The sequence below is a fragment of the Camelus dromedarius genome, chromosome 6, assembly GCF_036321535.1.
Source record: "Camelus dromedarius isolate mCamDro1 chromosome 6, mCamDro1.pat, whole genome shotgun sequence".
NCBI classification, from domain to species: domain Eukaryota; kingdom Metazoa; phylum Chordata; class Mammalia; order Artiodactyla; family Camelidae; genus Camelus; species Camelus dromedarius.
Genome location: NC_087441.1, coordinates 18,444,643 through 18,471,571, shown reverse-complemented (window position 1 = coordinate 18,471,571; position 26,929 = coordinate 18,444,643). Strand labels below are relative to the sequence as shown.

At 38.4% G+C, this 26,929-nt stretch overlaps 1 protein-coding gene across 16 annotated transcripts in view; it reads left to right on the top strand.

Annotated features, from left to right (window-relative positions):
• Nucleotides 1-26,929, top strand: part of UTRN (utrophin) — a 457,624-nt gene that overhangs the window by 328,696 nt on the left and 101,999 nt on the right. For all 16 annotated transcript variants that reach the window (XM_064486618.1, XM_064486616.1, XM_010983720.3 and 13 more), the window contains one exon: nucleotides 16,185-16,314. In XM_064486618.1, the coding sequence (XP_064342688.1) occupies nucleotides 16,185-16,314 (130 nt within the window). The remainder of the gene's footprint in view (nucleotides 1-16,184; nucleotides 16,315-26,929) is intronic.

The window sequence follows — 26,929 nt, the reverse complement described above, 5'->3', positions numbered from 1 at the left end:
ACTGTTCTTTGATAATGTCAGTCCCAATCACTTCATCATCTGTCCATCCATTTGTCCATCCCCCCCACCCAAACCCACCCCCACTATTCATGGAATGACTTATAAGTTGAAATTGATGCTGAATGTCAAAGGGCAATAAGGCACAGCCTCTATTTCAGGAACATAGTTTAGTCATTTCTGTACCTAAATGCTCTATGCCTGTGACTGTGTCCAGAAGGGATGTTGTACATTTAAATGTTTAGGTGATGACTCTGAGACTGCCAGTTAAAAGGATGCCATAAGGTCATGCTTTGAGGCACTTCGTCCGCTCAGACATCTAGCAATCATAGACAAAATGTGAAAAACAGAAAACCAAGCATGGCAAAATAGGGCTCCAAAACGTAACAAACATTCTATGGACAGAAACAAAGCAGAAAACCAACGTAGTTAGTAAAGTTGATGCTGCTGGGAAAATGTAGTCATCCTAGGCGGTGAGCAAGCAGAAAGCCCCACAGCACAGGCTCAGCTCAGAGTCTCTCTCTTACATAGTAAAATGGTGACTCACAGATTGGCGTCTTTTCCTTCTGTTATGCAAATGTCACAGGAACTGGTGTTATGAACCATCAATATACTTTGGACCCTTAATTAAATACCTGTATTTTCTTGGATGTTTTAACCAATGACTCAGAACATTGATAGATTTTCAGCAACAATAGTAAATACTTTGTTCAATGTTTTAACAACACATCACAAAGGCAGACTTGTTAAATCATAATTGTAAGTCAGAGGGTCTTGATGGCGAAGTGTTTGGCATGGAACCTGGCCCACAGTAAATTCTCGGTAAATGTACTGGCTGATCTCACTTCCCAAAATTGCTGAGAATCTGTCTTGATAGCTTTGATTGTTTTTGTTTTGTTTAAAACTGTCTAGGCTACATGAGCTGTTTTAATTAAATAAAACCATACTAATATATGATATTTACTATCTAATACAGACCAGCAGAATTAGCTCACCATTACATTCTAGCATTAATCTGTTAAATTAGACAGGAATCACCTTCCAAACTTTATAGGTATCTGTTTGGTAAGCAACACATTTGTGTTATTTTTCTCATGTAGGCACGAATTTAATCCCCTCAAATGTCAAAATAAATTACAACTTTAAAACACAGGGTATTTCTAATGACTTCTAGAGTAAATTGATAGGGTTGAATTTTCCCATTTAATGACAAAAATTTCTAGTATCATTTAAAAAGTTTTTTGGAAAATGAAGTCACTTATATGCAGCTTCATCTTCAAAAGTGTGAAATTATCATTCAATCAACAATTACTTAGAAAACACCTACAAAGTATATAGCGTTCATTTATAATGTCACGAATTTACTTAAGTCAGATGCTTTAAGATTGGATAAAATTACAGATACAGTTTTTGCTATTCAATTTGCACTTCATTTTCCTAACAATGTAAATACTAAGTTTTGGAAGGATGGTTAACAGCGCTGTAACATCCTATCTACAATATAATGCATGTTTGACTTTAGAAAAGGAAATCACCAAGAATAACTGAAACTGTATGATTCAGGTATAATATCTTATAGGCTTTTCCATCCCCTCTGGGCTACCCTGTCCTTTGCTTAACCCAATTTAATTCCTATATTCAAATCTCTTTATATAAGAGTCAGGACTTTGGGGCCTTAAACTGAATTGCTAAGATACACTTGCAAGCTTACTCATTAAAATAACAAATTTGAACATTGTCTTTTAAATAGCAACACCTTACCATTAAATTTAGCCTGTGTGTGTGTGTGTGTGTGTGTGTGTGTGTGTGTGTGTGTGTGTGTGTTTATTCTCCCTACTAAAGTAATCTGACACTCCACCTGCAAACATGTGATTTCAAGGTCTTGCTATGTTTACTTAATGTGAAACATTGGCCCTTTTCTAAAATTGATTAAAGTATTTTCCAAGTTTCCCTTCAGCCTTTGCCACCAATGTTGACTTCCTTTTATCAAATGCACAGATAGCCCCCTAAGGTCTGTTAGCCAAGGCTTGTGGGAAGACCTAAAGCAGTCATTCTCTAAGTGAGCCTGCCCCTACCTGCCGCACCCCGTTCAGTTGACTGCAGTCGATTTGTCTCCCAAACCTGATACGGGTAATTGGAACCTCACCCCAAAGGGCCATAGAATATCCAAATTTACAGGGAGAGGCAAGGCAGCCTAATAATGGTCACTCTCCAGTGGTGAAATTAAAGAGTGGACAGCAGATGTAGGCAAGCAGAGGTCTGTAAAACCAAGCAATGCAATTCACCTCGTTATTCAACCCCTTGAATATGTGGCCCAGACACCGTTTCATTTCTCTAACTGTTCATTTATTCATTCAGGAGACTTCTAAGTTGCACCTGATGTTTGCGATATACTTTGCTAGGTGCTGAACGTACATCAGTTCATGGGACTGTTTCTGCTGTCACAGATTTCAGCACCTAACAGCGGAGGCTTGAAAACGAGTAGCTACAGTAGATCTCAGAAGCACTGCAATGTGAGTAGGAACACGCAGCCAGGGAGAGACAGATTGAATCGTGATTATTTGAACTTGGAAGATTGGAAAGGCTCCACAGAGCAAGTAGGTAGCCTTTGAGCTAGAAAGAGACCTGAAGAACGTTGTCAACTTCCTGGAGGGAAAAATCCTCCAAAGTTGCTGTATGCGATAGAGCAAGAGATGCTGCTTACCTCCCTCTTTGATTATATTTAGAGAAAGGCTGAAAGAGAAAGAAAACACAAGCTCAGGACCTAATGCATTAATACAGTGCCTGAGAGTAGAGAACACTGAATATATTTGCTAGATAAAGGAATACATTTATGAGTGCACATATTTTTAAAAGTGTAGAGAAGAATACTATTTTATTACTGTGAGAACCTAGAGGATTCCTGTCATAATTTTAGCAGTCATACTTAGTATTCTGATTCAGGCATCATTTTTTATGTCAATAGGGTGGAACCAAAATGAATTTATATATTAAATGTTCATTTAGGAACATTTAACCAAAACTTTTAAAGTACTATGGAGATTTTTTTTTTTAATTTCGTCCGCATACCAGTGAAAAGTAAGCCTGTTTTCTTTCCCTTTTTTCATGTAGTTTTATTAGTGCTATCAAATTTAATGACTCTTCTGCCCTTTTTTGCTGTCATACTATAATAACTTGGAATCCACATATGCTGATTTAGCTTCGAAAGCAAATCGGGAGAAAAGTAAATTACATTCTAACAGATTCTCCTTATGTTTGTATCATTTTTCCCCCTTGCTTGCATTCTCCAATAAGCAGTTAAATGCTTTTTTTGAAACCAAAAGCTAAGGAAGCCTGCTGTACCAGCAATACTTCTGTTTGTTGTTCAGATGCTTTGCATCTACAGCTAGCTTCTTGGAAGTGTGTCCCATGCAATCACAATCACAGGGTTCTGCCCTTGCAAGGACCCCTGTACTCGATTTAATGCTTTGCTGCCACCATCTTGAAGTTCTTAGTAGTATTTGGACAAGGGACGCTGCGATTTGACTTTGCACAGGGCTGTGCAAATTACATAGCCAGAGCTGCCTGCATCAGGAAGAAAAACATTAATGTATATTTTCACATACGTAAAAACAACACTTTTACGATAATGAAAGCCTCTTAAAACTTACTTTAAGCATCCTTTTTCTCGTCAAGCAAGTAAGCCATCCTGAGCCCCGACTCTGAGTTACATGCCTCTCATTATAGCTGATATGTCTCTGTTTGTTGGTGTTGGCTGAGTTGTGACCGTTTTTGGTCCTCCCTTTCCTATTTCTCACTAACCGTTCTTCTGTTCCATCTCTTTACTTGACTTCTAGTGTATGACTCTGTCCTCATTTGCTTCTCACCTCACTGGTAGCTCCTTCTCAGTTTCCTTTGCTAGTTCTTCCTTCTTTCCTCAGCCTCCTAAAATGGGATACCCAGGGGTCAGGTCATGCCAGCTTCTCTATATTCATTCCTTCCTGAACTCGTCTGGTCTCCTGATGAGCTTTACATGCTATCTCTATGCCAACCACTCCCAAATTTCCATGTTTACATACCGTCTCCACTTGGAAAGCTAAAAGACATCTCCAACTTAATATGGCCAAAGTGAATTCCTGAACTTGATCTACCTAGCTTTCCCATTTCAACTGATGGAATTCTATTCTAATTACTAGGTAAAAAGTAATCACTCTCAGTCTTATCTTTCTTGCATATTCATTCTGTTAGGAAATCTTATTGGTTCTGTGTTCAAAGCATAGAATTTGAATCTGACTACCTCTTACCAGCTGTTCAGAGCTACAATTACATTGTCGGTTATTTTTAGCACAACAGCCAGAGTATTCCTATTCAGATAAATCAGAACTCTGTAGTGACTTCCTATATAATTCAGAATAAAAGCTACAGCTCTTACAATGGTCTACAAAACTCTCCATGATCTGACCTACCTCCCGCTCAACCTTGCTCATTTCATCCTTACTATTTTCTTTCTTGCACGTGGTTTCGGCCATGCTGTGCCTTCAGTCACAGCACCATGCTGTCTTCTTTGCCTAGAATGCTCCTTCCCTGATATCCACATGGTCAACTGTCCACTGCTTTCCAGCGTCCGCTCTGTGGCAGCTTCCTAATGAAGTCTATCTAGGCTTCTCTACTTGAATTACAATCCCCGTCCCAGTGCTCTGAGTCTCTCCTGTTATCTTCCACTTTTTTCGTTTCCCATAGCATTTATCATCATCTAACATTATTACTTTTTTTTTTTTTTTGGTGGTGGGGAGGTAATTAGGTTGGTTGGTTGGTTGGTTGGTTTATTCATTCATTCATTCATTCTTAGAAGAGGTACTGGGGATTGAACCCAGAACCTTATACATGTTAGAGCTCTGCCACTTGAGCTATTCCCTCCCTCCCCCACTTATTTATTTTCTATTGTGTCTTTATACTTCTGGCATTCCTAGGTTTGATCAATATTTGTTGAATGTTGAGTGAATGAAGTATACCACAAAATAACAGGTCTATTGGTATGAATGTTTCTTTTTCCTCCGTATCTCTCTGTAATTCTTTTTTTACTTGTTCTTTTCTGAAAAAAAAAAAAAAACCTACATTTTGGAAATACTTCTACTTTAGATAGCTGAATCTTTAATAAAGATAATAGCTGACAGAAATATAAGCAATGATCTTTTCTCAAGAGCTAGAAATAATTTCAGTTACATAACACACTTGAAGTTGTAAGAAAATTGCTCAACACCAACTTTAATGCCTTAACATCGTAGTCAGTTAAGAGGTTACCTTCTCCCTGTCTTAATACTGCTTAAATATTCAAAATAAGAGTTGGAGAGATTTTTTTCATGAGGGGAAAAAGAACTGGCATAATTTTGATTATTGAGGTAGATTTTAAAATATAGCTTATAGTTCTACCCTCTTGAATTGAGTTCTGCCAGATTCTGCCAGCGTGTGGGCTTCTCTCATGTGTAGAACACTGACACCTTATAAGCTACATGAGTTAAGATCCCTTACAAACATAGAGGAGCTTAACCATATGGAGTCTCCCATTTAATAACTATGTTATCATGTATTACATTTTTATACATAAATCTAGCTTCAGAGAGGTCATTGAATTAACACAATGGAAAAGTTCTACGGCTGTTACAGATATAAAAAGTATGCTTATGAAACACATTTGAAATTCTAATAATGCTGTTCTTTAAAAGTAGTAATTTGTTCAGTTATAAATGAACTTGATTCCATCTGGTATTCTCTTCTTTAAAAGCATAATTTTTAATGATGAAAATAATTTATTACAGTTTTATAAAGAGCAAAATACTAGCCATAGTTTCACCGCTGTAATACAACCATTTTGATTTTGCATTATTTTCTTCTCGCATGTTCACCTTTCACACAATTTTAGTAGGGTACATAGTTTTTTCCTGTCTTTTCACTCAGATACACGTCATACCTAATTCTTCACATTGCTATGTAGTCGTTTTCACAATAATTTTCCAAGGTTACTTAATGATCCCTAGTGTAGCTGTACTGTAGTAAGCCTAAATATTTTCCAGCTGTTACATATTTAAGATGCTTTCATTTCTTTATCATAAATAATGTTACAATGAAAACTTTTGTGTTTGTAGCTCTTTTTGGATCATTTTCTTAGGATATATTCCCAAAGGTGAAATTCTTGTTTCACACAATATGAACATAGTAATGACTCTTGATATATTGCCAACCTACTTTCCCAAATGATTGAACCAATTTTCTGCTTCCACCAATGCATGAAAGGAAAGTTTCACTGTACCCTTGCCCGTGATTTCTCATTTTTATCCCTTTTGCCCGTGGACTTTGTATTGTTAGCATTAAAATGCTGATATTTCATGTCAGCATGGGAATTTAGAAAGCAGTTTTAGGATGCCTGATTTAGGTTCTCTCCAAAAGAGAAGAAGGAGGGAGAGAGAACCGGTTGGATGTGTTTGATTTAGGCGTGCCTAGAAGGACGGGGGAAAGTCCACTGTTTGTTGGACTGGTCAGTTAAAGAAATTTAATATTTGTACCAAATTAATGTGAGTGATATAATCCGGCTGATCACTTTCATCACTACACAGGTTTATGTTGCTGTTTTACTCTGGAACAGAGCGGTTCACAGACAGACACTACATTTATTTGTTTTGCCTTCTAAGACTCTGGAGTAACATAAGAGTCTTGCAACATAGTTTTATGCCTACCAAACATTTTGCCTTAATCTTGGAGGATCACACACATAATTCTACTTTTCTCATAATTAAATAATTTTACCCCTTAGAAGAGTTAAATTCAGTTGTTTCTGCTAATGGAGGTTTGGGCACTAGTTTTGTTCATCCAAAGCTATAGAGAAAACAGCTAGAACTTTCCTCCACAAGTAACAATGAATGGAGGCTCAGGAAAAAAACTCGGTCTAGGAGAAGAGCTGAGAATGATGGTAAGACTTTGGCATCATCTTTGTAGTAAGTGGTTATCCCGCAGCACTGAATAGTTTCCAGATATGTTCACGTTCATTATCTCACCTGTGGAAGTTAATAGAATGACTTTGTTCTTAACCTGAGAAGAAGTTATGGGACAAATTCAAAGGTGCATGATGGGTAAGGGTGTGTCCACGTGGTGTGCATTGGATTGTTAACACAAGTCTTTTGGCTGCAAATCTATGTCTGGTTTTACTATACCACAAAAATTTATTTTAAATGCCTCTTGATTCTTTCATACACAAATCCACTGAGTTTCTACTCTACCCTCCAGGGCATAAGTGTGAGCCTTCTGAGAGGGTTCAGTTTGGTGTCAGAGTCAGGTCTGCAAAGAGGCCCGTACAGACATGCGCGGTGAACGCTCTAGCAAAGCAGATGCCCTGTGCTGTAGCAGCCCGGAGGAGGGTGGCTGGCTCTGCTGGGGACACAGGGATGTTTATACTGATGGTGAGGTTGGTATTAGAGCTGACCCCCTAAAGGGTCAAGAAGGATGACCCTTGTGGATCTCTTTGACTTTGACCAGTGGTGATCAGTGAGATTGCTAAGAAAACACCCAGATACTGTGTCTTGAAAAGTAACTTCCTCTGGGATGGGCTGTAAGGAGATGGCATCCCCTCCCTCACTGCTCAGAGCTATTCTCTGCTGTTTTCTTCTACAGACCAACTTCATATGAGCTACTCGCATTTCCCAGGATTTTCCTTCCTTGAAACATTTCCTTCCTTCCAACATTTTCTTTCAAGTCAGTTTACTCATTTCTTCATCCATTCACCTAAGAAATAACACCAAGTGCTGAGATCTAAATAATGAGGAAGAGCCAGGCATTGAAGATTTGAAGTAAAAGCTTTCTGGATTGCAAAGGCCATGAGGCAGGAAAAGCTTGACTTATTCTCGGAACAGAAATAAGGACTTTGAAGCTGGAAGTGAGGGTGTATTCATAGTCGTGGTTGGGAGAATAGGAAAGGTCCAGATCTTGGCAGGAAGTTGAGAATTTGTTCTAAGTGCAACAGGAAACCATTGGAGGGTTTTAAGCAGAAGAGCAAATGGATCTAGCTTATCTATAATTTTAGTATGATCTGGAAAATTTTAAGAAAAGTGCATTTCAGCGAACTTTGCCGCTTGACACGAGCCAGTGTGGATGATGGCTTTAGACTAAAGAGAGGAGAGGGGGCAGTTGCGATTTAAAGAAGAGGGGATGACCCCAGGACTTAGTTCGCACCGGATGTTGGCCATTCTTCTCAGTCCAGGGAGACAAGTTCCCAGCTGAGGACAGAAGGGGATGGCAGGGAGTCCCCTCCTCTCTCCAGGTTCTCTCAGACCCTGCTTTCACATTAAGAGGCTTGTAGGATCCTGTCCATGTCAGTGCTGCCAGGAACAACTGATATTACTGCTGTTGGCTTGGCCGTGATTCAGCCGTCACAGCGAGCAATGCCACGCTCATGATGAAAATGAAGAGCAGCTAACTGACTCGCAAGACTGACTTAAGCCACACCGGTCACTTCTTTATACCTCCTTATCCCCTAATCCCCCGCCTTCCCACTGACTAATAGCGGAGGGGGAGAAATGGTCCCCGACCTTTCAGGATGATCATTGAAAATTTCTCTTTGGACACTTAGAGTCGACTGAGGAGTGATTTACTCTGCTGCCTGACACTCCTGGAAACACCAGGAGCCACTGGAGAGAAGTGGGAGGGAAAGTGAGCTCTGCTGAAGGGGGTGTTGGGTTCATAGAAATTATTGAGAACGGACACTCTGATTTCAGTAGTTAAATTCTGATATTCGAATCAGGCCTTTTTAATCTACGTTCCAGGACCTCATTTGGTTTCATGAGTGTGCAGAAGCTACTGAATGGAGAAAACAATGTGAGACTAAACTACCTCACCTGTTTATTCTGCTTCTCGAATAGCTCTTCCTCTAATTACCTTTAATCTGACTCCAATTTCTTTTCAACACACAGTTTACATATTTTTGAGAAGGTTGCTTGCGACCCCCTCCCCTACCCCCTCCCTCCCCTGTGTATTTCCTCGGGGCCCTTTCTGTACCACTCCCCAGGTCTGTGGCACTAACCTCTCTCTCTAGACTGTAAGTTACTTAAGAGTTGAGATCATAGGCTTATTAATTGCTGTCTTCTCTTGTGCCTGGCATATTTCCTGATAAATGGTATGAATTTGATGTCTGTCTTGAAGTTTTTATTTTGGTGGAAATCTTTGTTGGAAAATTCTCTTACACACTTTCCTGCCGCCTTGGGATGGCGGAGAAGTTGAGTATTTTCTTATGCCATGGGACAATCATCGTGCCTTCCTGTTTATTTGTCTTGACTCTCTGGGTAGCTGAGACTCTCTCCCTTGATAGTAAACACCTTAGAGCACAGAACTTCTAAAATACAATTTCAATTTTATTTTTTTAATTATTCTGTATCTTCCTCCTTCTTACAGCTGATCATGGTCTGCTGCTTCTAGGCTCAGGCTTCATTTTACATGTGTCATCTGGGAGGGGGATTAGGGTCTTTCCATCTGTGTACCAGAGAGAAAAATGCATAAGCTTTGGGACGGGTTGCCACACAGGGAACTTTTAGGTTAAAGGCCAGGCTTAATTCAGCAACGTAGCCAGGAGTCTGCTGTATGAAGTGTGTGTTTACCAGGTACCTCTCCTAACAACCGCAAGGACTTTTTCCCCCCTAACTTTCAGGATATAAAATACGTTTATAGAAGTAGTCTGCCTTATCTTTCACTCACTCAGCTCTGACAGTGCCACTCTGCTAAGCCGGGCAAGCACTTACCTCAGGGCCTTTGCACATACAGCTCCCTCTGCCTAGATTGCTCTTTTGCCCGTCTCCCTCTTATGGGTGGCTCCCTCACCTCAAATCATTCTCCAGATATCACTGCTTTGAGATGCCTTCATGACCACTTATATAAAATATTGCCAACTCCATGCCTACCCAGCGCTCACTTTCCCCCTTCTCCTGTGTGGTAAATTGTTAAAATAATGAATCATGCCTCTCTGGATCCAAGACTCTATGCCGAGGGATACTGTGGTCCCATTCATCAGGAGATGAACCATATTTCTCCATCCTCTTGAATCTGTGTTGGCCTCGTGACTTGCTCCAAAAAATAGAAAGTGGTGGGAGTGATGTTCAGATTCTAGAGCTGTGCTGTCTGATATGGTAACCCTTGCCACGTGTCACCATTTCTATTTAATATAAATCAGTTACAATTAGATAAAATTTAAAATTCAGTTCCTCAGTTGTACTAATCATATTTCAAGTACATACCAAATAGCCACACATAACTATGGTTACCATATTGGCCTGCATGGTTTTAGAACATGCCCATCATTGTAGAAAGTTCTTTTGGATAGAGTTGTTCTAGAGCTAATGTCTTAAAGGATCTTGCAGTTTGTACTCTGCCCTTCAGGAACGCTTATCATCATGTTGAAGATGCCTGGTCCAGCCCACTGGGCAATTAGAGACCACATAGAGGGAAATGAGGTGCTCTAGCCAACAGCCGGCAGTAATTTCTAGGCATGTGAGTAAGACCATCTTGGACTTCCAATCCCACACAAGCCGCAGATGATTACAGCTTCAGGAGGAATTCCCCGTGGCACCATCAGAGAGCTGGTCCAATTGCCAGTCCATAGAATCAGGAAAAATAAATTGTTGTTGTTTTAAGCCAGGATGTTTTAGATGGATTTGATACACAATAGTTGACAACAGAAGCTACCTTCAGTCTAATGACTGCATTCGTTTTGAGATTATACCCTATGTAGTTACCTCATGGATTAGGACGTGGAAAAACGAGGGAAGATGAAGTGGCCTATGTCACCCCTTTCAGTGGGATCAGTTCCCTGTTTAGGGAGAGAAAAGTTTATTTGCTATTAATAGAACAATGGCCAACAGCAAGCTGAGACACTTAACTACTTACTAGCTGAATTGGATGGTAGGAGAAAATTAACTTTGCATCAGAAATTATTTATTGATAATTTTCAAAGTAGATACTTCAGATAATCCGGTGCTAACTGAAATCCAACAATTATTCTATTTTAGGATAATCAGACCTGGGGTGCTTTGGTATATTTTGCTTGGTCATATTTTAGAATCCTTTGTAGTAATTAATTTTGAAAGCATTCCTTTTTTTATTTGCTGTTCCCCAAGCATTTATTGAGCATTTTCTATATGTATCTTAGGCAGGCACTGAGTATTTTGAATGATTCAGAGGCAAGCCTTACTCTGGAAGAACTGACAATATAATGGAGGGGACAGATGATGGTCACAATGTATCAGGATGAGCTGTGTTAGAGAAATAGGATGTGCTCTGGAAACACTGAGGTGGGGGATACACTAAATATACAGGATGAGCTATATTACCTTGCAGATGAGTGGGGACAGAGGTTAATAAATAAACAGATTACCAAGAGGACTTTTGGGGGGAAAAAGTACAGAATTATTCTATTTTAGTAACTTTATTGAGATATTATTCCCTTAACATAAAATTCACTCTGTTACAGTGAAACAGTTCAGTGGCTTTTAGTATATTCAGAGTTTGTACAGCCGTCATCACTACCCACCAAAGAAACGTGATACCCAAGAGCAGTCACTCCCCCATCTTTCCCTCAGTCTCCCAGCCCTAAGCAACCACTGATCTAGTTTCTGTATCTCCGTGCTTACCTATTTGGGCATTTCATAATAATGGGCGCTTGTGTCTGGCTTCCTTCACTTAGCATAATGTTTTCGAGGTTAGTCCATGTTGTGACATGCATTAGCACTGCCTTCATTTTTGTTGCTGAATTGGATTCCATCGGCTGGATATACAGCATTTTGTTTATTCATTCACCAGTTGTTGGATGTTAGGGTTGTGTCCACTTTTTGGCTATTTTGAATAATATTGCTACGAACATTCACGTACAGGTTTTTACGTGGCCATATGCTTTTAGTTCTCTTAGGTGCATGCCTAGGAGTTGAATTGCAGGGTCATATGGTAACTCTTGTGTTTCACATTTTTAGGGATTGCCAAATTGGTTTCCAAAGCGGATACACCATTTTAATCATTCCAGGAGCAGTGTATGAAGGTTCCAGCTCTTCACATCCTTGCCAATACTTGTTATTGTCTGAGAACAGAATTGTTTTGAATGAAAATACAAAGCCATTAAAACGGAAAAAATTCCAATTAGATTATGTTATACTCATTTAAGACAGCCCATGGAGAAGTCATGTGACATTGGAACCTAAAGCTGAATGTCGCTTTGTAGCTCTGTGTACAAAACAACTCTGTTGGCGTCTAATTATCTTATCATTAATGTTCACCAGGTGGTTAGGAAATGCTGGTTTTCTTTTATGTCTAATTGAGAGGTAAAGGGTGGTGAAATGATTATATGTGTAGTGCTTTTGAAAGTTAAACTCATTTCTGACATGCAATTAAATATAATTGAAATAGGACAAATTGAATAACAAAATTAATTTGCAAAATAGAGTATGTACAGATATTAAATGTATGTTGTCCCCTAGAATATTTGGGTGCTGAGTTGGTGTTAGAGCTCAAGCCCCATACTTTTACTTATTCGGCATGGTTCCCACCTGCCCACACTTGCCTTCTCTTCTTACCTTCCTTGGCATATTAGAGGAGTCTGGGAGACATTACCCCGCCAACACCCTGAGCAGAGAGGATTGTTTTATGAAGCACTGGGGTTTAATGTGGTCCGAAAGGAAAGTAGGTTCTCCAGACCTATGGGGCTTTCTCAGACTCAGATTTCTTTTTTATGAATATACAAGACCTGACAGTGATACACACACACACACACACACACAGACAAATTATATATTACTTTAATATATTATTATAATATTATATATTATATATATATATATATATATATATATATATAAAATCCGACAGCCTCCCCACCACCACCACCTTGTCCATGTCTAGCTCTTCAGTGACTTCCCAGCACCCATTACTGGTTACGTCTCAGGAGCTCAGGACACCATGCAGTGGTCTGTGTGATCTGATACCGTCCCTCTTCAGCCTTAGCTGCTCCGGTTTTATCTGCACTGAATGTTTGTGGCTCCATGGGGGCACATGCCGTCATACTCTCTTATTCTTCTTCTAGTGTTAGTTTCTTCTGTTGGGAGTACCCTTCTCTCTTTGCAGAGCCTTTAGACACCACCTCCACCAGGAAGCATTCCAGAGCCCTCTAATCTCTAGTAGGTCCCAAGGCACTGATATGGGTGCCTGTTTACCACGGTTAAAAACAAAGAAAACAGAAAAGGTCCTTGGCCTTGTGACACTTACATTCACCTGAGAGGCACAGACAACTAACAATAAACATAATAACTAAATACCTACCTTGCAGAGTAGAGGGTGATAAGTGTGTGAAGTTGATGGGAAATACACAAATGATTAAGCAGAGTAATGGGTATGGGAAACATTGGGGATGAGACGTGTAGGGGACAGGAAAGTTGGAAGGCTATGTTCAAGAGGGTGGCTGAGTAAGCCTTATTGAGGAGGCCTCGTGGGATGAGGGAATCTGCCTTGTGAACATCCAGGAAAGGAGCTTTCCAGGCAGAGCCCACTGCCAGCGAGTGAAATTTCCCCTTGTCAGAGCATCTGCGTTAAGTTGATAAAATTCCAGCCATCGAGGAAATTGACAAGTTAGTTTTCCCCAGCATCCTTTCTATAGACAAATATATATTTCCATTTGGATTTTTGAAATTCTAAAGATAATTTCAAGACAAATCACTCCTTTGCCATCTCCCTTCCCCATATCCCTTTCCAAAGCACATTTTGCAGACTAATAATAGTCTAGAACTGCCAGGCAGGAATTACTGTGTTTCTGTGTCATATAGGTCATATAATTTTCTTTCTCCACCATAAGATCTGGGCTCGTGTGAAATATAAGCCCCATCATCATTTTGTGTCTCCAGAGGACCTGTACTGCCTCTGCTCTTCTCTGAGTCATGCTCCTCTGTGTTCTGCCTTCTCTCAGTTTTTAATTTCCTTCCATATCAACACTTATGGGTGTTTCCTGATTTCTCCTTTGTACTGAGTCCCTAGATAGTGTCTGTGAATTCTTCATCCTGTTTGAAAACCCAGACTGAAGACGTGTTCTCCCAGCTCCTTCATATTCTCTTCAGCAGCTTGAATTAAATAGATACATTCCTGGTCCTTCTCTTTCAACAAGAAGATCTCGAGCACAGCCCCTGCACATGATTTTAAGAGTCTTTACTGCTCCCACATTCACTGCTTAAATTTGGGCTTTGGGGTTAAGTACGCTTGACCACTCAAATTTTTAGAAGTAATTCTGCTATATTACTCAGCGTTTTTCACTGCAATCTTTGAAACAACATGTTTTTTCATGTCAGTATTTTATATTTCTAGACAGTTTAGGAAGCAAACTACGGGTATTTCCATTCATGGATTTTCACGTTGGAGCTTCTTGCTCTAACAACAAAATAATCTCAGTTAAAGGAATTGGCTCAAGACCTGTAACTGTAATATATATATGTATTTCTGGATTAAAAATGTGTTCTTCCCACTTCTCTTGTGTATCTTTTATTTCTGTGTATCAGAAATTTTAAATGTCAGGAGATCACCTTGTCTCACTGGAATGTCTCATGCTGGGATTTCTTCACAAGATACATGTCTTAAGTCGAGATGGTGGAAGTGTTGTCTCTTTCCCCCTCAACATAGTCCCTTCATACTCCCAGGTGACAGTGGGGGATGTACTGACTTGCATCTCCACAGTCAGGCTTTGGTTATCTAGATGCTAGGAAGGACATGTAAATGTCTCTGTGGGTTTTAGAGAAAGACTTACTTCATCTCGTATCCTGTATTTTATTACTGTGTCTAAATTGTGGGTTTGTGCTGTTGTTGTTGTGCACTTTTATTCTTTTAGTTTAAAATTTTAGTCAAAATGATGATTGTACACAATTTAAAAGTCAAATAATATTTACAGTGCATATCACAGAAAACATCCTGTTACTCCATTTCTTTCTACTGGTCTCCTGTCCTTTTCATCCCTCCCCACCTGTGATCTTCTCTTTCAGCTTCATTACCCGTATTTTTCTGGTGTCTAGTTTCCATTTTATTACATAAGATTGTTCTATGTCTAGATATTTTTAAATGTTTATTTTTATTTACAGTGGAAATTGAGGGTATAGCCTTCAAATACCCTCTCATTCCAACAGTTGTATCAAGTGATATTAAAAATATACTTACGTTCAGAAGGACTCTGTTGATTCTAAAATACTATTAGAGTGTAATATTTTAGAAAATATTGCTGAGGATGCATTGCCAAGGAACTGCATTAAAAGCAAAATATTAGAACCAGTAGGTGTTTTTGTGTATAATTTAATAGGATAACAATATTAAGAACAATTTTGACGTAGCTGCAGTGTTAAAATAGCACGTGAGAAAAATCTTCATTTACTGTTGTCTTGCAGTAGTCAGTGGATGAATTTTGTTGTTTTTTAAACCCTAGTCAATTAGTCTTAATCACCAAACATTTTATAGGAGCAGAGGTGAAAGTTTAACCCTACTTAAGAGAACAGAAGTGCTAAAGACAAACTGTTCTGAGAAGCTTAGATTTGCATAAAAAGCGTCACAAGGGAAGAATTGTAATTGTCTCAGCATGAGAGAGGGAATGTATTTTTAAGATAATTGGAGACTGTCTTTTATGTGTTCTCTTTGGTTTAGTTTTGATTTCATGTACTTTAATTTGTTGCTATTTCTTAATTTTTCTCTTAATATATTCCGAAGAATGTAAAACACTTCTGAGGATCTCATTACTACTTGTGAAATTGCCTCTTTCTGTACCACTGGATGTAATTTTTTCTGTCACTCAGTCTTACAAGAAAAAAGCATCTTAGATCAGGCCATTATATTGTAGCAATCTGACAGTAGTGATTACCCTCAAAGTACATTTTGTGTTAAGTTCAAATATACTGTAGCAATTTCTCTTAGGTGAATATTGTAAAGTTTTGGAGTTTGGGTGGGGGCTTTTTTGCATACAAGTTCTACAGGAATCATCTTTTTGCTTTTATTCATGTTTCATCATTCATATGTGTAAAGTTTGCATTTCCACTTCTAACCTCACTTAAATGCTGGTGGTTAGCCATTCCCTTAACAAGTGTGGTCAGAAGTGGTCTAATTGAAGATGTTCCATGACTTGATGAACACATTAGGTTACAATTCAACTTTTGCTTCTCTTTGCAAAGGCACTGAGACGTGAGTTAAAGGAGAAAGAGTATTCTGTCCTGAATGCTATAGACCAAGCTCGAGTTTTCCTGGCTGATCAGCCAATTGAGGCCCCTGAAGAACCAAGAAGAAACTTGCAATCCAAAACAGGTGAGACTGGTTTCTTTAGTACATCACGAAAACACGTGCGAGGAGGACAAAACACCAAAATCAACTAGGGAATTTTCTTACAGCATTTCCAGACCTGATATCTTAAAATTTTCTTATAGTATTTCAGGATCTGATACTAAAATTTTCTTCTAGGTATTACTTCAGTCAAATATGTTATTATTTAATAAATATCTAGATCCTTAATTAAAAAATAAAGTGCCTATATACTTCAATATCATTTTAAAAGGAAATTAACTGGAAAAATTGATTTATTAAAAATTATATGTAATTAAAATAATTTTTTAAGGAATAAAAAATTGCATTTGCTGTATTTGAAGAAACTACATGATAAATAACTGTAAGTAGGAGAATGATATTTAAAATATAAGGGTAAGCATATACATTATTTTAATAGTTATAAAGTAAGTTTTTTTAACTTGTCTTTTTCTAGATTACTTTTTTAAATAAGACACTGAAGCACCTTTCTTTTACAAGCAGACAACAAAATGTGTTTAAGCATAATAACTATTTATGTACTTTGGATTGAAACTGGAACAGTATCTCCCTTACTAGCAAATAGTAATAAATCATAGTAGATTTAAGAGATGAAATTGAGGGCCAACATATATCTTGATTTTGATTTTTCACTGCTGGCATAAAAGCATTCTGATGCATTTTAAAAAATAAACATGCCATTCAGGGTCTTTTTTCATCATTCACTTTCCGTAGTAGGAGCAGACCTGAAAGACTGCCTGAGGCTGTGTCCAGTGTAATTTGTTTCTTGTCAAGGAAGTGCGGTTGAAAAACGCTTTGCCTGTAGCTGGAACAGGATCAGACATTTGGAAAGTAACCGTTTTCCTCCTCAGCCTTTCTCTGCGAAGCTCTACTTCAATGGGGATAAATTTCCTATCAGAATCATGATTTTTCTTGACTCTTTAAACTTAGTTTTGTGTGTGAGTGTGTGTGTGTGTACCCAGAGACACACACAGCACAATTATCATCTCTTCTAATGTTGGTTTTTATTTTCTGCTGGTGGTTTCACTGTCTTTCCAGTTAGCCACTGGGGACCTAAGTCACTGTTGAGTCTCCACCTTTTACAATCTGCAAATCACTCATGACTGTTATTTTTGTCTTTGGAGAATTACGCCTTCTGAGTACTCTGTTATACACGTGTTATATATACACGCACGTGTGCACGCAGCACACATACACACGGTAGGTGGCTGAATGACTTGAATGCTGGGCACTCTCAGGTGTGGGTAGGCAGTGATTAGGTTCATGGAAGAGGAGTGACCACGCTGGGGCAGGATCACAGGAGCAGCAGCCCAGCAGTCAGGGTAGGGGAGGCAGAGCGCCCAGGCTTGGGGGGCAAGGGGAGCGGATAGTGTCAGGGGCTGTGCCTGGATAGGAGGTAGGAGTGAGGAGCTGTGATGTGCCGTCTAGTTCAGATCACAGAGGACCTGGAACGTCAGACAGGGCATTTCCCCTTAATACAGCAAGAAGAAGGCGCTGTTTCACTCGTTTTTGTTTTAATTTTTTTAAGCTTGGAAGAAAAATGAGAAGTTCACTTGCGTCACCTTATCCAATTTAAAGTCTACCTTAAATCTGCTTTCCTCATCTCCTTGCTTCCCCAGTACTTTTTGGAGAATAGAGGAAACATTTTTATGATCAGCTACTTCATAGCAGTAGAAGAATGTTATATGACTGAAGTTTCCCTTTGCTATACATTTCCTTCCTCAGTGGTTAGGCAGTTTAAAGGGTAAAAGAATATTGCTTTTTGAGCTCCTGTTTTGCTGTTACATTCAGGACATTTTCATAGACCATCTTTGGGAAGCAAGAAAAAAAGTCATGTCAATTTAACTTTATGATTTTTTTTTGTTTTGGCTTTTTTTTTTAATGATTAGCAATTTTCATACTTTTTCCCTTCCTGATACTATTTTGTGTAATGCTATCTGACTATACCTGTTGCTAAACGTAAATGAAAGAAAATTATCCATAATAGCTTTCATGCTTTGTTATTTACCGTATCTTATGAACAACTGCTATCAGAAATAGCGTTTGAACATGAGTTATCTTATGGGATGCTACTGAAAGTACTCAGTGTTGGAGGGAATAGAACAGGGAGAAGCTGAATAATAATGTGTTGATTCCAGTTAATAAGTATTTATTGAGTGTGCTGTGTGTCATGTGCCACGGGGACACACCAGGATGAATCTCTTTACTTTCAAGTAACTATTCCAGAGAATACTTCTCTCCATGATTTTTCTCCCCCAAAAGCCTTTTCCCCTAGCTTCTTTTTTCCTATGATCAATTATCTTATATGTGTATAGATGCATTTTATGATAGCTTACAGAGTTTTATTTCATTACTGTATAGCACAGGGTGATTTGCTGTCAGGAATCTTTTAATTGATAAATGCTGCTAAAAAAAACAAACTAAATTATTTCAACCAAATGATCTGTTGCTGACAAAGAATCTTATCAGGTATGCTCTGCTAGAGATTTTCTTTCTTCCCCCAGTTTTATTGACATATATAACATTGTACAAGTTTAAGGTGTACAACGTAATGATTTGATATTTGTATATATTGTGAAATGATTACCCCAGTAAGTCTAGTTTACACCCATCGCCTCACATACGCACTGTTTTCCTTGTGATGAGAACTTTTAAGATCTACTCTCTTAGCAACTTTAAAGTATGTATATTTTAAATATTTAAAAATCGCTACTGACATTAACAGCCCTATTTTAGGCCCTTACTGTCTTTTGCTAGGGTTGGTTGCAATCCTTTCTAAATTGGCACGCCTGCATCAACATGGATGCTGTAATGATATGTCTAAACACAGAACTGGTGTTTGCTCCCTTGGTTTAAAAACCACTGGTAGCATATACACAGTGTACTGCACATTTTTTTTTTTTAGTTTACGTATACGTACTAATTACTGTTTCTAAGAACAGATTAGATCTTTAGCTTTTTAAACTTACATATTTATCAGAGGAATAAGCCAACATATATATTTATAAGCAATGTAATATGTATGTGCAGTTGAACTGCAATAATTCTACCTAATAAACTGGAAAAGGAGAAGACAAGAGAAAACAAACAAACAAACAAACAAAAAAACACTGGTAGCCTCTGGAATGGAATCTGAGCTCCTTCACTGCCATACAGAGCTACACAGTGACGTGGCCTCGGCCTTCCTGTGCTGTAGCACCTCATGCCTCTCTCGGCTCCAAACTAATGTCCATTTGACACCCAGCTTCTCGTGATGTCCTGCAGGTAATGGTCTTCTTGCCTTTATGCTGTTGCCCATCCTGTTTTTTGCTGCCCATAGGTCCCTCTTACCTGATTTCCAATCCTTCCTCCTCTACTGGCCCAGCCCCTGCTCTTTCTGCCCCACTCACTGCAGGCTTCGAGTCTTCCTAAACTGATTCCTCTCCCAGCCTTTTCGCACCCTCCCTGGTACCCTGCCATCGCTTGGAATGTTACTAATATCTGTGTCTGAAAGTCAGCCCTTTCCTTACTTAGTGACCTTTCTCGTTTACTGAGAATCTGAAAGAGTGTAAAAAATTATCTTAGCATCCAAGATAGATATTATACAGAAAATATAGTGAAGATCCTGTTAACTCATAGAAAGGCCACTTAGCTCTTACTTTAGACACTGTTGTTAACAGGTTAACTTGTTTTCCAGTGAATTATGAGTACGTAGCAAGATGGAAATGACAGGACTGGAAAAGGGTGACAGTGACAAATGACTTCTGGCAGTCTGACTGCAATGAGGAGGAAAAAAATTATAAAGAGATACACGAGAATTTGAAAATAAAACGAAGCAGAGTAGTCTTTGGGGATTTTTACAGTAAAAGAAAAGCTGAAGCTATGATTTGTATTCTGTTTTTGAAGACAAAATATAAATCAGTTAAGAGAAGGAATAGAAATGTATACTATATTTTAGTAAATTTCCTTCCAAAATGACTACCATAAAAAAATAGGGCTAAATGAATGAAATATAGCTGTCTGGAACACTCAGCTACCCGGAATCACTCATTCTACTTGTAAACAGTTATAAATTATAATTGTAAACACTTATAAAATATAATTTTTAATTGAACTAAAATTATCTGAATAATTACAGAAATTTTACAAAGTTCACACCTTTGTCAGTGGTTCCCTTATCTTGAGTAGCATGGAATTACTTAACTTGATTTGAGCTGTATCATGTCAATATATAATATTCCTTTCAATGCAGTTGAATTGTTTTTCATTTGATTTCAATCACCTAGCTTTACCTGCTAAATAGTACAACAGTGGAACGAGAAATGTCTCATCATCATTCATATTGTTCCTTGTTCTTCTCAAACCACTTTTGTGTTCTCCTAACTATCCCAATGAGTTGGGCAGATCATACAGTATGCCTCTTTTAAAAAAAATTAAATAAAAACACAAAGGCTAAGAAAATATTGTGGTCAGACCAAGGTCATGTAGGGTCGATCCAGGAACAGAGCACTAGACTTCTCTGTTGGTGACCTTCCTTAACCGCCGTATATTTGGCTGGCTTTCAACGTATCCCTTCATTTTTATCTTCTCTCTCTCTGTCTCTCTCACTCTCTCTCTCCCTGCTCATTGGCCACTGACCTCCTGGCTCCTTCTTGACTTGCAATGTCTGGAGCCTCTTAACCCTGCACAAGTGTTTCTTGGCTTCTTCCTTCTTCGCCCAACCTTCCTCGCTGTTCCCAGTTCCAGATTGAATTCCTTTGAAACTCAAACGGCTGCACAGGGAAAGTAGATGTGTAAGACGGCGGTGAGGCTTAGCCACAGTCAGCCTCACTCCTGCCTCCACCCCTCTGGAGGTAATCAGAGAATATACGTGCCTTCTCACCTGTTCATTACCTACAGTTCAGGTCAAAAGTCAAATTTGCGCAGGGGAGTTAGAGCCTTACGTCTGCATCCCCCTCTCCACAACTCTCGTGGATGCGGGCAGGTGCATATGCATATGCAGACGTAGATGTGCCCGCATACGCACACAAATACATGTTTTATGAGTCGAGGCTGTGGTATCAATTACTATATAAAACAGCCAACACTTTAATAGGATATTTCACCTCTAAAACTGTTGGAAAATTGCACATTTTATTGCATATGTGGGTGTAGAAAAGCTGTTTTCCTCTGTTCAGGTTTTGATTTTAAGGCAGATTGCATTATTTTGTTCATAAATTTCCCCTTGAGTCTTCTTTCAAATTTATTCCAGTGAAGGCATTGCTATTACTACGACTACTGTTTTATTCCAGGCTGTCTGAACGTTGTTTCTTTTTCAGCCTGGTGCAGTTAATTATTTTGTTTCATTTAAATGACAGAGGGGGAAAACAGCTCACTGTAGTGTGTTCATGCATTCACAGTTCTGTGTAGTGTCTATGGTTGCGTATGTGTTTATTCATACACAACTTTTTATGGTTGTAAATGGTTGTACCTGAGATTAATGGCTAATATAAACTCTTCAGATAAAAAAAAAAGTATGTTTAGATTAATGGTTTTCCTCTTGGTCTTTGATGTTGTGTGTATTTGTTAGTACCTAATATTTTAACACAGAATATACGGTTTTCTTTTAATTATTGAATGTTTGATAATATTTTAGAAAGCCAGTTAGGAGTATTTTTCATCTATGTGAAATCTCATATGTTTTATGATATACCAAAGAAGTAATATGATATTTTTTCAGTTCACTATGTCAGTCTATTTTATGCCAGTGTTAGCAAGCTTGTGCAAATAAAAATTTCATGATCATTAAATGAGTGAAAGCTTGAAATATAGATTTTAGAAGTTACTTTTATACAAAGTCTCAGAAAGATTACATTAAAAAAAAGATAGCAGTAATTGTGTCCTTGCAATCATAAAGTGAGACCAAATTACGCATAATCTGATGTCAGTAATTAGGCTGGTGCAACTCCTGGGTGTTTTTTTCCCAGGGCATTTTTTGTTTTCCTAATGACTGCTTTATTAATTAGAACCCCCTTCATTGTCAATGGCAGACATCAGCTTCCATAAATGTAGACACAAGGGAGGAGGTTTTAGCTCCCATAACCAATTACAGTAAGAGCAAGGACAGAGCTGGCCGCAGGGACTGGAATGCCAGTCAAACACCTTTCTCTGTGTCTCCCTTTCTGCCTGTCTCCACAAGATTTCATTTTCTTACCTTTCCTATGACCTTAATACCTCATAACCACATACTAGGGAGGGATGGCCCTTCCTTAGATCCAGGATATTCCAAGAGAGAGCATCAGTGGACCCAGCCTGAGTAACAAGGAGCTTAGTGTCTGCTGGGGTTGCCAGACCCCCCGCATAATGTTAGAGGGAGAACCAGTGCTCAAAAAGGGAGAGGAGAGAAATGTTAGTAAACATAGATGTTCACGTCAAGCCAACCTTTATCAGGTGCTTACAGTGTACCAGGCACTGTTTCCTTTAATTCTTTAACCACTCTCAGAGGTATGAGTACTGTTGTTACCACTCGTGTGACCGATGACGAAACTAAGACTTTGAGTTTGGACGCATACTGTCACCCATGTGACAGAGCTGAAAAACCAACTCAGGCTTGCCACAACCATTGATGCTCCTTAACCATCACAGAATGCTATCATAACTACCCCAATAATCAGAGCACTTCTAGATGGTCAGTAGAAATAAAATTTTATTTTCTATATTTTTCTACTTAGAAAAATTCCATATAATAATTAAATATCCTTTCTCTTTATTCTTGCTTTTCTTTTACTGAATTATTAGGCTGTTTAATGGAATGACATACCAGTTCACTGATTTTCCAGCACAAAGGGAGAAGGTGTTTAGACAAAATTAGACTTTTTCTTTTTAGTTTTCATATAAAAACTTGAAGGATAAATAATTGCTTTCAGGCCTATAGACCCAGGCAATAATTTAATTAGCTTCTTAAGTCCAAATTAGATTAGTAAGGTTGTAATGCATGAAAAAGCACAGAAAAATATAATGTTACTTTCTTTTCCAGTGTTCTTAACTACAGAGCAGCAATGTGATCCTTCTCATTTTAAAGCTCTGTAGTCCATGTATGGATGTAATGAATCTAGTCTTCAACTTTCCTAAAATAATAATGTGCCATAAGCCTGTTGATTGGATAAAAATTTCAAAAACTTTTTTGCATGCTAATGAATACCATCATAGTGAAATTCAATTTAAATAAGTCAACATTCTAGATGAAGAATTATATGATAACAAAGGTTAGTATGATGGACGCAGCAAATTAAATTAATTGTTTACCATCTGTTATGGTCTTTAATCACCATTTCAACCATCCATAAATCACATTTGCCGCATAAAAAGGATGGCAATAATTTACATGTATGTATTTTATTGGAATCAACATCTGGGTTGTCACTCTCTGATTTAAACATAAAGAATAGGAGGGGACTAAACGCTCTCAGTGTGGTATGTTCTTCTTTTGCTGTTGTGGCTGTTCCTCTGGAAAGCTGGAATCGTCGAGAGTAAACTGCAGGGTTTGCTATATTTTAAAAAGTGTAATCCTAGCAAAGGCATACATTTCCCACTTTAATTAAACTCCTCGCTTATTTTGGCAGTGTGTAATCATTAAGACATGCCCGACTTCTTTTATAAGAATGGCTAAATTTGAGCAGAAAGCCCTGACTTCTTTTATAACTTGATGGATCATTAGCTGCTATGTTCTTCAGGGAAGCAGCCTGGGGAGAGATGGGCAATAGTGTGGCAAGAAATGGGAGACTTTTAAGACTCCTGTCCTTTGATCTTAAAGGAGAAGTTTTTTAAAAACAAAGATATTGTACATAGACCTATTCATTCATTTAACAAGTGCTTACTGAATGCCTACCATGTGCCAGGTGGTATTCTAGACAATGGGGGTCCCGCTGTGAGCAAAACATATCCTTGCCCTCCAAAAACTTACATTCCCAGCTTCTCTTCTGCCCTCTCAGGAACACCCTCCTGCTTCCTGTGACCTGTCTGCTGCTGTGCAGCACTAAAAACTGACTTGAATAAATTACAAAACTGTAGTGTGAAAACATTCAGGGAATTTTCTATTATAGAAAATTGAAAGCTAGATCCTGGGTGGCTTAGCTAGGTCTGTTCCACGACCTTTCTGCTGTTCCTGCTTTTACTTGGAGGATAATCTTCTTAATGGTCTTCCTTGCTTCATTGCTTCGTCCGCAGCTCGATACTGGGTTTATTTACTTTGGCATACTTTACAGGAAGCATAAAACTTGAATGTATTCAGACTCCAGTTGGGCCTCTATTGACTCGTGGCCAGTGCATCCACATTCCTGTTCGCTCCATCCGCCCCACCTCCACCCTGTGCCCCATTAATACCTTGTCTTTTGGTATTTGTGGAAGATATTCCCTTAATTTCTTTACTTTGGAGTTCCTTGGCAGCACGAACGGATCCTTATCATCTTTGTCATATTCCTACTGAAAGATTTAGGCTACACATTATCAGGTTAATCTACTCTGGGTAGCCTCTTACTGTCATCCTTATAATTTAGTAGAATAGCCTAATTAGAAATATTACAGTAATCAGCCAGTGGTACTTGATGGTGTACTTGTAACCTGGTTCCTAATGAATTGTTGTCATCAGTCATCATGCTGGGTAGGAAATGGGCAAAGTCCTCTTCAACACTGATGCTTTCAGAGAGGTTAAGTTTATCTTAATCATGTAATCAGAAAATTTGGGAACAGTGTATTTTCCATTATTTTAATCAGAAGCATCTTTTGGTCATGAGGGAGAGAATGAGAGAGAGAGAGAGATGGAGTGGAGAAAGAGAGAAAGAGAGCGAGCAAGTCAGAGATAGGGGGTGCTGTGGGGTTTTTCCCATTAATTCTTGTTGGGTAACCAACTTGGTTTGCTTATGTGAAAATCTCTAAAGACATCTAAACCTCCCAGACTTAGTAACAAAATCATTTAAAAAAATGAAAGAAATTAACCTCTGTTGAATCTTTTCTGTGTGCCAGTAGTTTTATAAATATTAACTAAAGTTCAAGGAGATAAGGAATGTATCTATGATTACGTAACTAGTTAGTATGGGAACTAGCATACGAACTAATCTTTTCTTGCATGGAATTGTCCACGGGGTGAAAATGCTACTCTGGAGAATTTTTTTTCTATACTTGTTTGTCTTAATATTTCCTTTTCATCTCTTGGTGAAATACAGTAAGATTACTGATACATGCAAAAAAGTAAGCAATCAGTACAAATAAGATGGAATCACTGCACTTGAAATGACTTTGTAAGGTTTATCCTTCTCTTTTCAGAGTAAAAATCTTTTTTTATAAATGTGGTAATGGGTTTGAGGGGGAGGAAGAAAATGTATTTGGAACGATTTCCACTTAAAATTATGAAGGTGAATATTCTCAATAAGAAGTAAAGCTGAAAATCCCATTCAGTCCAACTCAATTCAGTAATTATATAGAGAGGACACACCAGTCTCTACACTGAGTACTGCCAAACCAGGATGGAGAGGAATAAACACGCATGACATGAGGCTTAGAATCTAAGAATAAAAAGTCACAGTGGAGAATACATGTCAATTCTGTAATTGAGAAAGAAAATATGACAAATATGGAGAATCTTTATGTAAAATAACTGGGCTGATTCTAGTACATTTCTTCAGTATTTCATAGGAGAGACATATACTTTAATTTTTAAAATATAAATTTATGGATATAAGCACACAGAAGGAGATTTTTTTCCCTCTACTGTAAGATTTTGAGACACATGGCGGCTTTGCTTTCCTTATATAATTGAATTTTGGAGGTAAAAGAGGCCCTTGTTGTCAAATGCTCTCCCATCAGGAGATAATTAGGCTCCAAACTGATAAAGCCTGGATGAGCAGATCCCCTAAGAGCAAAGGGCAAGGTGGGAGCAGGGCTGCTTCCAAGCCTTAGGCTGCACTCCTGGTCCAGGATGGTTTTCCACCTGTATCCCAGTGAAACGTGTTAGCATCTTTCTCTTCAGGATGTAAAGGAGAGCGTTGTATAAATGCCACCCAATTAATTTGCCAATTTGAAGAATAAAACCAGCTGGACAAGAGAGAAAACTTCAGAACTGGTCATTCCTTTCTTTTCTCTTTCTCTTCTTCCTAAAAGATAGTTATCTACTCATCCTTAAATACTATGTAACACAATCAAGAAATTGCTGCTTTAAACTATGTAAATATAAAGTATAGTAACATTTACAATACATTATAACATACTGTATTATATACATATATAATATGTATAGAAATATAATATATAATAATTAAATATAATTTAGGTAAATGGGAAGTCCTGAAGGGAGAAGAAGGAGAGAAGGAGAGTGAAACAAAGTACTTCTCCTCAAAAAAAATCCCCCCACCCCCACCCCCACCCCACACACACACACTCCAGGGAGTAGGAAAGTTACTTAGGAAAAGCACTTCAGGTCTGTGAATTGTTAGGACATTTACTTGGTTTTATCCTGCTGTTTCCTCTCGGTATTAGCCTCCATTACTGCCTTTTCAAATGCAAATTAGATTACCCTCTTGTCACCGAGCCTCATTTGTTCTCCGCCTTCCGTAGTTAGTGCCCTGCTCTGTGTGGGAGTGACACAGCA